At 45.9% G+C, this 12,852-nt stretch overlaps 1 protein-coding gene across 1 annotated transcript in view; it reads right to left on the reverse strand.

Moving 5' to 3' along the window:
• Positions 1 to 77: 77 nt before the first annotated feature.
• Positions 78 to 12,852, reverse strand: part of T265_02512 (hypothetical protein) — a gene marked incomplete at both ends in the record, with an annotated part of 51,613 nt that continues 38,838 nt past the window's right edge. The window contains 9 exons of the mRNA XM_009166775.1: positions 78 to 236; positions 2,825 to 2,977; positions 3,156 to 3,463; positions 4,069 to 4,252; positions 4,631 to 4,828; positions 7,455 to 7,766; positions 7,810 to 8,280; positions 8,860 to 9,452; positions 10,471 to 10,704. Of these exons, the coding sequence (XP_009165039.1) occupies positions 78 to 236; positions 2,825 to 2,977; positions 3,156 to 3,463; positions 4,069 to 4,252; positions 4,631 to 4,828; positions 7,455 to 7,766; positions 7,810 to 8,280; positions 8,860 to 9,452; positions 10,471 to 10,704 (2,612 nt within the window). The remainder of the gene's footprint in view (positions 237 to 2,824; positions 2,978 to 3,155; positions 3,464 to 4,068; positions 4,253 to 4,630; positions 4,829 to 7,454; positions 7,767 to 7,809; positions 8,281 to 8,859; positions 9,453 to 10,470; positions 10,705 to 12,852) is intronic.

The following is a 12,852-nucleotide window of genomic DNA, read 5'->3' on the forward strand; positions in this document are numbered from 1 at the left end:
CAATAATATACACTGCATATAGTGATAAGAGGAATAAACAGGAAAGGCAGTTCGGGTGAAAGACATACGGAGCAATCTCAGGAATTTGGCCAGAGGACTTCCTCAAGTTCTGACCAATTACGACCGGCTGTTAACTTGACTGGAAGCGGGACAGACAGCCCATGCGTTTGGCTCGTTCGAGCCAGTGTGTGACGAATCAGTGAACCCAGAACAGGTCCAAGGGAGGCTGGTACGACCTACAAGGTAATACGGAGGTTCATTATATTAGGATGATTCTCAAAGGAAGTTAACTGTTGAGACCAAGACTGACACTTATTTGGCTTCCAGCAAGCCTCACTGCTGTAAAGTCTGCATGGTAGCGCCAATCCTAACGACTGCTTGTGCACTAATAATAAGCGATCCGCGGGGGACCCGACAACAGCATGGGTTGCACAGACATTGACACAACGTAAATACGAATGACTACTGCGGTGGGAAGTGGCACAGTCGCAGAAAACTGCTCCTGTCGATGAGCAGAGCCAATCATCAGTCGAAGGGGTAATTATTACGACGCTAAGCATGAATTACGCTGGCGGAAAAAAAACTATTGCTTCTGGGTTTTAGGGACACCAGCAGCGGCATAATTTTGCTGTTTTGCCCTGTTGTATGTAATAAGTAAGACGACCTGTCTGACGGCACCGTGCGACAGCCGACATGGAACGATTATTTTTGTCTGTTCCTCATGGTTGTATGTTGGCTGACTGCGCGCCCAAACTTGGACAAGAAAATTAGAGCTGCTAACCAAAGCTGTTGGCTCGAAAGCCTGACGGAGAGGCGGCGTCGGACCATCAGAGTAGTCCACTTTTTTGAGGATCAAACAGGTCCAATGCCCATTACGGTACACCAGAACTCTATATGTTATCCAACCTGGGCAGTGTACCGGCGTACTCCATCATGGTACATTGGGTTGCCAAAATGCTTAAATCGTCGCCCCGCGGGCTGCTGTTTTCTCTTGGTGCAGGAATGTATGAAGGGAATGATAAACTGAAGCATAGCACTTATTAAAAAAGGAGCACGTATTGTAAAAGGTTGCATAGGTTAATGAAACTAAGAGTTATGAAAGCCCACTGAAGCAGGAAAGTTTTCTCAATTTTATTGCTGTAGTGACGAGGAGATGTGAGTCAGAACTTGTAGTGATGGTGGTATATTGGTTTCTCCGGCGGCTCCCATATATTAAATGGAGCATCTCATTCAGGACAGACGTGAAATAACCCAAGCAACTTCGATACTGAATGGATAAACGCACTGTTCGGTGTAGTTCATTGGAATGCCTTAGGTACAGTTCTTGGGGATCGGGTAGATCAATAAGTTATCCAAACATTTGGCGCAGGCCCGCAAAGTATGTTCGTCATGTGTGCAACTATTTTTCCTGTCCTTTGGGAACGTAAATTGGATCGCTTCCCTCAGCTACAGTACGGCCGTCTGCTTTTCCCTGAGGGCTACGAAATCATCACTCGTATGCCTGCTTTCCAATTATTCTCTTCCTCCGCTTTCGCACTCCCTCGTCTTACCCAAGTTAATTCAAGAATATCATACACACCGGGAGGTGAATTTCCAGCATGAACTCGCAGCGCATATATAAAAGTGGTATCATGGACACAAGTGGTAAAGTGCAATACAAAAGGGGTATCTAGGACGAGGTGTGATAACAGCGGATCACATACTGAACCAGGGTCAACAATACACCAGGATATGCGGGAGAACACATGATTCCAGTGGGTGGAGGCTCTCGTAAGTGAAGTCTAATTGAATAGCGTGTACGTAATCAATATGACCTGAGATACAATCGGGCGGGGAGTGTTTTGCGAGTGGCAAAGTGCTTCGTAACCATAAGGCTGAGTGGGATAGTCCTGAGCACTTGTTTTCGGGACCTAAATGAGGCAGTAAGGTTCGTCCAGGAGACCAGAAAGTATGATAGGACAGTAGGTACACTGATGGATAACGGAATTTGTGAAACTGTCGGGGCCGACAGTTAGAGAGTGTAAAAAGCAGTTTGAACGAAAAGTGAAAATCCGAAGTTATTAGGTAAAGTCTACCCATTAACGTGTCTTGAAAGATGAGTTCTGCTAACTGCAAGCAATGACAGCTTACCAATAGAATCTTTATTATGCTTACCTAAAGAGAGAAAAAAATATCTCGACATTTTGTAATGTTTCTCAAGAGGAAGCGTTCTTGGCAAGGAAATGAGTTTATTGAACTCGGCTCGTTATTCCACACGGGCTTCTGAACTGCGATAGTCACAACTATGCCACATACGTTTACCAGAAGACAGAATCAAGACGAGTGTGGGTGCGGCTATTTATCAATCCGTCTATCCTGAGAGTTGATCACAGATAGTTGTTGGTCTGTTCGCCGAGCTTTGTAATTCGATGGCACACGTTTCGTCGGCGATCCACTAGACACCGACTACACGGTGACCATGTCCCCTCGACTGACGACGAACGTTTGCAAGCTCATTGCCAGGTTCGGAAACAGATCAACTACCAGCTACCGAAATTCCACTGCTAATCCTGTCTCTGCTGCATGGGAGGCGCCTCCTCTACACATGTGGAATTGGCCGGAGGAGCTATCATCGCACCATCAACAGATCTGCTAACTCATGCGTACGGATTTGCCCATCTTCACAACTGTAACACTAGGGGAACTTTGTGCTTGTGCACGCAGGCAGCACGATGTTTGGATTTCTAGTGGTCCTAGACTTGAGTAATTTCATCCACGCACGTAGACACTTTCAGATGATACTTGCCGGTCACACCAACACACGGGGTTAAATAGAGTTACTTACCTCGTAAACAAGTTCATCGTGTTCATGAAGAACCAGCCGGCAGTTGTCATGCCAATCGTTGGACATCAAGACTTCGTCTACCTCCAGCATGGCGGCCTTCGCAATTTCAGCAGCACTACCCTGTATGACTGTGTTAACTGCTTGTCGCTCCGCCTGTAGGTTGGGATATGAGGATAGTTTACTTATGAGAACGCCATACGGATCATCAAGCTGGCCTAATAGTAAGTATGGGTGACAAATATTGTGACGTACGAAGGCCAACAAAATGTTTGAGCTAGGTGTGTTAACAAGTTCGGTCAATAAAAGCAATAAGAGAGTGAAGTCAACTTACTTTGGCGATAGAATAGTATTGCTGGGTTTGCAAAGGGCCATTGCGGACCAGCAGAGGAACAGTTAGTTGTGGCTGAGCATGTGAATTTCCCGATTCCTTATCGCCCAATGCCGGCAGTAGTCTCAAGCGACCTCGTAAAGTGCTGACATAACCTAGACGATGGGCTGACTGGATGGTATCTGATATGAACCGCTGAATGCCTTTAAGGTTGGATGAAAAGGATAAGGCATAGATAATGTCTTGAAGTTCCACGTGCAACAGAGATTGCATCGGGTTTGAAAACAAAAGCTCCAGTGAACGCTTAACGACTGCACACGGCCAAAGGTGAGATCGAATGAATTCAAAGGTATTCGGAACATATTTGGAAAAGAAACAAACCAAAATGGAAGTTAAGCGACAAAATCTACGTCTTATGCGCTCGTGTGACACAAAACACTATCAACAGGCTTCGGCTGGTGAGATGTCACGTCAATTTAGTTTTGTGCTATTCCAAGTCAGTGCAGGTTAGACAGGCTGACCTTATTCATTCTCACAAAAAGGTATCAACACGAGGTTAAGAATGAATCTTCCCAGTTATAAGTCCGAAAAGTGCATATTCTATCGAAATGAAACAGAGCAGCAGTTTGGTGGGATTGTTTGCAGTCTCCAATTCGCGATGAATAGTTTTTGGCGTTTGCAAGCGAGTGAAACAATGTAGGAAGTGTGGGAAAGCTACAGATCGTCAACCGCTTGACCGTACTGTTTTTTAGCTGTGTGGTATGAACTGTCGTGTCCGGTGGTGATCTAGGGTAGTTTGAGATCGTATCAGCTCCACCTTTACCACGCGCACGTAACATTCATGAGTCACCGGTAAACAGATCAGTGATTGAATTCTTAGGGAATGACTGCATCATGGCGGTAACATCATACTTACCAGGGTATGAGTACATAAAGCTATCCATTAGACGTTGGGCAGTCGCTTCTGGGACATTCAATTGAGAAGCCAAACCTTGGACACCCATTCCGTAGATGAGGGCATAGCATATTTGCTTCGCCTGTTGTCGTTGGTTGCTGCTTACTTCATGGGTGGATGATAATCGGAGCCAATGAGCAGCTAACTGAAACCGGAATACAGTGAAAGAGGAGTTTACACAATGCACGAAAACCAGGCAGTCTATTTGACATTTAGCCGAGATTGAAACCCAGTTCAGAAATAAAAATCTCTAGCAAATCTCAAGAAATTTGTTTGGGTGAAAATTAGAACCATCAGCACTATTTTCAGTTGAACAATCACGATGCGAATAGTCTTAGTACACAGTGGAAGCAGAGTTTCTACTACCTTCTACATGAAGATCAAGAAAAGTCCATTTCGGGCAAGTATCTTACTAGATTGTTCCGCGCATGAACCCACAGACATTACCACCTTCTTCGGGTTTCAGTAACCAGAAAACCAGGTGTACAGAAGACCAACAAATGAAGTGTTCTGAGACCCTTACTTTACGAAAAGCATCTTGTTCCGGTGGAGGTGGTAAGGAGCTATCCGTACCATCCACCGACCCATCGATCGAGAGTAATTTCAGAAGGTCTGTATCCCGACTAAAGTGAGCGAGGAGACGCAGTTCCAATTGGCAGAAATCAGCGGATACCAGGATTCCACCAGAACAGGCCTGGAAAGCGCGCCGCGGACGAATAACCTGCAAGGATAAAGTGGCAGAAGACATACATGCAAGCAGTGACGAAGCCGAACAATTGTGAGACAGTTTGCCAAAAACTTCATCGAGGGCTGGTGTGGCTCATAACATCAAACTCATCGTACGATATAACCTCATGAGTTGGGGGCGTACTGAGGAAGAAAACGAAAATGGAATGCGCTCTGAGCGTACGTACCAGTATTAAATTGTGTCAGTATGACTTCACAGTGCTATCGTGGTTGGTTGGGACTCGGTGCTTTGACAACTGTGTTTTTGTCAGCTCAGTGTGTCCGGAATCTTTTTTGCAAGCGGTCAACGATCTCCGCAGATACCATGTCAATTCGTCACGCTGACAATTCCCTTTCCGAAAAATTCGTCGTTTTCTGGCCCACTCGCTGAGGAACACGCCGGTTTATCGTCAGCTGGATTGCCTATTGTTACACTGAGTCGTCCAGACATGCCATCTCGCTAGTGGTTGAAGTTCCAATGAACTAAGAGCCAGTATCGAATAAACTCGAAGGTGATGATCGGATAAAGACGTGCCTATGGTGTGCCACTTTTCGAATAATGTCGAGCTGTTGAGCAGTGGAGTACTAGAGAACGTTTCTACGTTAAAACTACAGTGTCTAGACCGATAGGATAGTTCGATTCGACAAATACTCATATGCATACCAATTTGGTTTTCAGGGATACCCACCTGAAACCAAGTTGAATCCCTCGTTTGCGATGTTCTAAAAAGTAGATATGCTTTTGGGGTCGAAGTGGCTCAGCGGTTGGGAGGTGAATTTACTGACCGGAAAGTTTGAACCGGACCTCTGCCTCTCGAATTCCCCTGTCTAGGCTTGAGCGACCTAGTAGTATCCCAGCCCTCGTGATTCCTTCGGGTGGCATGGCAGTTAGGCATGGAAAGGGTTGTACAACTGAACGATTTTTTCGCCGATCTTGAGGCTATCAGATGGGCTCGGCTCCTTATTTTCCGTCACGAAAAAGAGTATCGTAAACAAAAGATTCAGCTGGGTTTCAGATGGATCTCCTGTGGAAAACAAATTAGTGTGTCGAATTTCGTACAACGCCGGTTCAATTGGAAAATGAGATTAACGGAAACTCGAGGACTGCCTCTACCTGATGAGCACGAAGAGGGGCAAAACCGGTCATGGGTTGTCGAAGAGTGTTCAACAACCTTATGAGTAGCATGTTACGCCTATACACCGACATCCAAGCTTTAGCGAAACAATGTCTAATAAAAGCGAATATTTCAACGATTTGATGAAAATCGCCATTGTTCCTTTTCAGCTATGCAGGTCCAGGTGTGAATCGACCTTGTAAGTGTTATTCTTGCGTATTAAAGTGGTAGAATGGCACAAAACATGGGGGAAAATTTCAATCAATTCTGCTGAATCCGTCACTCGTGTATTGATCGTCTCGTTTCCCACTTTGAACATCAGCTTGGACATCAAATTCGTGTGGCTACCAGCATAACGTCGATTTATCATCAACAAAGACAGCAACATCAGACAGATATCGCCCAGTTGCACGCATATATCCATGTTGATGCTTTCAAAACGGAGCCTCCCCTCCAGATCTCATCAATGAGAGGTTCACTCAATTTGGCAAACGATGGTTTGGCATACGCAACATAATAGCCTAAGGAACGCAGCTTCTGTGGCTGTACACATTCCTCAATGAAAGTCCCCGTTGTACAATCGAAAACTCGCTTTCCAATCGCCTCATTACGGATCCATCGACAGCAACCCACATAAGCTATGGTTCTGTTGGGGTCCTGACGACGTCTCAGTTCAACTGCTCGAACAGGCCAAGCCTTACAGTAATAAAACAAAACAACACCCAATGTAGCCTAATACACAGGTACCCTGAGATCCACGGATACATCGCTTTGACGCCATAGGTGTCTCAAATTAGCAAACGCGACCCGAGCCTTGCAGATTCGTGCATTCACCTCATCTGTCACACTACAATCAGAACTAATACAACTTCCAAGATACGTAAAACGATCCATAACTTCCAGTACCTCTCCCTAGATTGTAAGTGGTGTGTCCAGTGACTGCACGTCCACAAGCATGACCTTACATTTTGTGGGTGCAAAGTGCACACCAAAGGACGGGATGACTTTGGTCAGTTCATCCAAGAATACTTGCGCCTTTTCTTCCTCTTCGAACATGAAACAATGTCGTCTGCATATTCCAGATCGGCGAGGTTTTTGTCGGTGCTACTCGCCTTCCAGGATGGGGACCGCGTGATCATCACTGTGCCTGGTTGGAGACACTACAAGATATGGCTGCCAACCGATGTCAGTGGCGTTCTTGTTGTCAGTTTCTTCCCTTCCCCGTCCACCTTTATTCTTTTCTTTACAATAAGGCTTTCAAATAAGTCATGGTTGTACGGCAGTGAAGCATCGGTGTTGAACACTGTCATGCTGTCGATGATGATGATGATGATGATGATAAGGTTTTTGTCACAGGCTATTTGAACGCCGGAATTTCAGAGACCCTCCAGTGTTCCCCTCGCGATTTCATCGATCACAAAGTCAAACAGGAATGGAGAGAGTGGGCATCCCTGACGGACACCACTTTGTTTATGGAAGGATTTGGAGAGCCCGCCGTATACTCACATGTCCGGAAGTCTGAGAATACAAAGAACGTATGATGTTTAAAAACTTCCGGGGCGGGCATTGGTTGGCAAGCGTGTCAAGCTGAACCAAGTCAAATGCGCCTCGGAAATCCAGGAATACTAGAATCGTGGGTCGCTTATACGTATGGCGTTGTTCTAGCACCTGATGCAGTGTGAAGATTTGGTCAACGCAACCCCTACCAGGCCGGAATCCCGCTTTCTGCTCTCGAGTCAGTATCTCGCGAGCCACTGTGAGGCGAGGAAGCACAACTGATGCCAACAGTCTCGTTACAATCGGGGTCAAGCTGAACCCCTGTGGTTACCAAACTACGCGCCCCTTTTTTGAAAACGGGCACTATCATCGATTCTCCCCAAGTGTCTGGGACAGACTCCTCTTTCCAAATGCAAGCAAACAGATCGGACAAGCGCTGACTGAGGACTTCACCCCCGTCTTTGAACAGTGCGGGTAGAAGGTCATCCGGACCGGGAGCTCGGTGGCGCTTGAGAGAACATATGCAGTCATAAACCTCTGAGGCCGTAGGTGGTTCCACGTTCACCGTCCAGGGTTCTACTTCACGTTTGGGCCCTAGATGAGTGTCGGCTTGTGGCCACGAAAGTTGTTGTTCGAAGTATTCAGCCCACCGGTCGAGGCATTCTTCTTTGTTCGAGATGGTCGTTCCATTCTGATGTTTTATGGTTTCACTCACGGGTGGTTTCCGGGGACCGGTCGCACGGATCAACTGAAATAATCTCCGGGTATTACCGGCTTTCTGGGCCTCTTCCATTTCTTTGGTCCGTCGGATCGCAAGCTCACCTTCCCTTGTCGTCTGATAACTCTTCGCATCGGGTTATGTTCGGGACCGGCTGGGGTATTTCTTCGAGATTTAAGCAGTGCCACCGTTCGGTCTGATATCCAGTGTATGGGTGCGCCTGGTGGTGCCGTACCACAGGCGAAATTCCAAGCACTATGCAAGGTGACAATATCGCCCCAGTATGAGTTCACATTTAATGGTAGAGCATTTGAAAGAGACACTAGATAAGTTCGCCTAACATCCGGATCTGCCCGTCTTTCAGTTGCCAAGCTATTTGTCCGAACCTTACGCGGCCGCCGAAAACGTAGGGAGAAGTGATTCCGGACGAGCGCGTGGTCGGAATCCACAAATGTGTTCCAAAGCGACCAGAAGTCAGTTATTAATCCACGCCATCGGTAACTGATGGCACTGTGGCCAAAATGAGTTTTTGGCCGGTATGCCGCTGGAGGGCACCACGTGGCCAGACGATTTCTGAAGTTTATACTGCATAAAAACAGTTTGCGATCAGCACGTAGCTTAAGCAATCGTTCCCCATTATCCGTACGCACCGAGTCCAATCCATATCGACCTCCTGATCGTCTCAGATACACTAACCCTGCCCACTTGTGCACTTAAATTTCCGGCAACCACCACGATGTCTGAGCTTTTAGCTCGTCGCGGGAGGGCATTCAGGGCTTTATAAAGCCTGTCTTTGACGGCGTCGAAGCTACAGTCGGTTGGCGCGTAGGCAGACTCGATAAACAGACATCTATCAACTTCCCGCTTGTGAGACTCTTTCACAGACGTTGCCAGACGGATCGCGCAGAGGTGACTATCAGTAGGTATCCTGTCAAGGAAGGACACTTCCGCCCAGTAACTTAGGACGATACCAAACCCTGCACATCCCGCTGCAGCAGCCTCTGGATCACCAGAGGTGCGTAACCGGAAGCGAGTGGAGACTGATGGGGCGGTTATCTCAATCACTGTGCTTGCATCTTGAATTCCTGTTTCTGAGAGACGGCAGACATAAATGCCAAGGGAGTCCAGTGTGAATGCAAGATCAGCTTGTTGTCCTGTTTGCTTCAGAGTTCGAACATTAAAGGCAGCCACATAGACTGGTCGTCGAAGCTTAAAGATTGGTTTCGAGCTGCCTGAGGATGTCAGCGCCCGATGACGCACATACGGAGTCAACAGTCTAACTGATATACCTACAAGGAGAGTTTACTATTGGGGTGAGGGGGGGTTCAGCTGTCTTTGGCAAAATGATGAATGTGTCTAAGAATATCACCTTGTCATCATTTAACTCTCAAGGTGAATTGAATGTCGTCGATCATGTTGTCCATGAACCGGTTTGTTCGCGGTAGTTTAGCTAGTTTGATAACATGTGAGTGCTGCTGCTAATTAGAAAGGAGAATTCGTGACAACCTGCTAAGGAAACTCGAGGTTCAAGCTAACTGGGACAGTTGTGCTTCGTTGACAATAAGCCATTCCGTTTGTCGATCCGCTCATTCCATCATGAGGATTTTTTCGAGTTTTAAGGCTACGACAGCGAACCATCTGTATAGGCGCCGGTGTGGTCGAATGTGATAGCATGAAAAGAAAAGAGAGGCTGGGTCTGTGAGCGAGCTATTCACCAATCACACTGACAGGAAGTGTACTGCACTGATGAACCTTGCAAAGGCCAAGTGCTACCGTCTGGATCTCTACTCGCCTTACGGATACACATCAACCGAACGAAACAAGCAAACAATGGCCAAAAATCACAAACGACGATGCGGCATCAGCCATATCCCCCTACTTTTCGTTGGTCAAACTTTGAATTCAATTAAACAGTGTCTATATGACCAAACGATACTCTCAATCGGATGATCACCTCAAGATAAAAACGCTCATGTCTCATCTGATCGCTGACGATAGAATGCGGTCGGACAGCTATGTCATGCTGAATTTCAGGTGCAGTTGGTTGTTTAATTATTTGAGCACTGCAAAGTTTTGCTTTTTGAAATTGACGGCTCGAAATTCACTAATTCACTGAGCAGTATGTTGCTGGGATAAATTTACATCTTAATGCTTACTTTAATTCCGTCGAGTAGTATGCTGATGAGTTGGGGGAAGTTGTCTGGGAGGAGCAATACCCCGATACGAAGTATACAATCAACCGATAACTTACCAAGCGAGTGTTCGGAAGTTCCGAAAGGTTTTTTGCGATGAGATCTGGCCACTCACAATTTTTGGTGGAATCCTCAGCAGTAACGGCGACAGAGTTGGCTGCTGGACAAAAGGTACCCACGGATGGAGGTTTACGGGTGTGAATCTGAGTATAATCGATAACGATGTCTTTCGGTACAGCTTGGATGTTCGGGAAACAGGATACAATCCGTCCAGTGGCCGTGTAGACATCATAAGTGGGAGATATACGCCCAGGTGTGGTAGTTTTCTGGTGGGCGAAAAAGACGGAAGCTATATCGGTCTGCTTTTTTAACGGCCAATAGTCCTTCATTGCATTTCGTGAAATGTGAAAAGATGGCTGTACGGTATATCAGATATATGAAATGTTGAATGTAACATTTATGGAATTTGACAGACAATCCATTGGTCCACCCAATAGTCTCACCTACTATCACGTAACGGGTGGAGCGTCATCAAACGAAGCGTGGTGGAACACGAATTCAGTGCAATGCAACCACGAAATCATCCAGATCTTTGACATAAAGGTAACACACCGCAGTGTTTAGATTAGACCACGAGTTCCGGTAACCGGAAACCTGGACGCAGCAGCAAGGAAACCAAGGAGCATCAAGTATCTACCGCGGTTTTGTGTCAAACATGACGGTCCTGGTTCACAACATCCATCGTAATGTACACAAATGAAGTCCAGTGTAAACATACATTGAATTAAAGCTCAACGTCAGTTAGAGATGAACTTTTGACTCTCGAGCGATGGGTAGAAACAGAAGTGGTGATGCTATAGCAACATGAGTTGAATCAGTTGGCTGGACTGATACCGACTGAATGAACAGATCAGTGCAACAAGGCTAGAGAGTCGGAATACCATTCACACGTCATGCGGGTGAGGTAACGGTGGCTATCATAAAATTTTGTTGCCTAGTTCGTCACTCCAGCCCTGGGCTTGAATGCACGAACAGTAATATGAAAACTTTCTTCTGTGACTCTGAAATCTTGCTTCGAAACACGTGATCTAGTCTGTTGCGTCGATCCGATCCAGGTGTGCGAGTGTGTTGAACTACGGTTTCCACCAACGATGTTGCTATCAACGATGAGACAAATTTCTGGATTCTGTAACATTCGGTACCATAGTTCTTATTGTTCCACTATATCCGTCCGAAGATGGAGTTTGCACTTATAAAGTTCAGTCCCTAATGGTTTCAATTTCATCTTTCTTTCACCCAGTCTACCTCAAAATCGAGTTTAAGGATTGCATTGCCTGTTGTCATGTGAAAATAGCTTCAATGCGACTGGTGGGAGAACCCTGCTGATTAACTTCTTCATTTAGCAAATTGCATCCAGCCAAGTTTTAAGCACTCACAGGAATAAACTATATGAACAGTTGTGTTCTGCTCAAGAGTTGGTCTACTTATTCCCTACTGTACATATGCTAGGTAGAAATGAATAAATTCCACTGGGTATCCAAATTCGGAAACCTAGGACTGATGTAGACCGAAAGCACTGCCAACCAGCCTACCTCGGGATCAACTTGTCGCTAATGTTCCTCGACCGGTCATTAAAGTGGACTTTCCCTGACTCACAGCCTTGCCGTTTGCCTCAATTTGAAGGACTTAGGAGTCTACATTTCCATTCCCAGCAGATTTTCAAAATGCAACAACTTTAGTCCGTAACCATGTGACCAAAGTTAGTAGTCAAGTTGACCGCAAACACGATGAAAGGCCACAGCACTGGGGCTTGCTTCTCACTTCTGGAATGACTTCCTGTTTATCGCACCGTATAACCATATGAGATGATGACACACTGGATATGAGATAAGGAATACACCGGCAACCGTGTAAAAAATAAAAGGTAACGTGCGACATGGAGGATCCAAACTTCTAACCGTTCAACGAGAGCCTGGTTCCATTCCGCCCCCAGCTATTTCTGCAACTTGCATGTCCCAAAAGGATGTATCGAAAGGCATTTCGCAAGTCCTGGATCATAGGCTGATTAATCACCACCTATCCAATTCTGCCCTGTTGTGCTATTTTGAACGCATATTTGCGCGTGCTTAGTAGAGGGTTTATGTCGGGTATTAAGCTACCAATTGGAAATCACATACTTCAGTTTCCTCAATTTTCAGATAAGAGCTCCCTTTGTAAGCAGATCTCAATAGTTGCTTTTACGCATAAAATTTGGATCAACCTGTGTTGAAGAGTCTAAAAATGAAGGGTAGCTGTCCCTTGCCTGTTAGGAACAATCGATGGCAAAATACTAACCTGAAATCTTCAGGATAAAATCCGAACGCTATGCTTCCATGCCAATCGTGAACAGTTAAGTTAGTCCATAGGCCGCATATGCACTTAAAAACTTGTTGATTGCGTTAGCTTGTAAAGCTCTATGACACAAATCAAAAAGATTTATGAACTATCTCACATTCAT

Source organism: Opisthorchis viverrini (assembly GCF_000715545.1).
Source record: "Opisthorchis viverrini unplaced genomic scaffold opera_v5_32, whole genome shotgun sequence".
Classification (NCBI taxonomy): Eukaryota; Metazoa; Platyhelminthes; class Trematoda; order Opisthorchiida; family Opisthorchiidae; genus Opisthorchis; species Opisthorchis viverrini.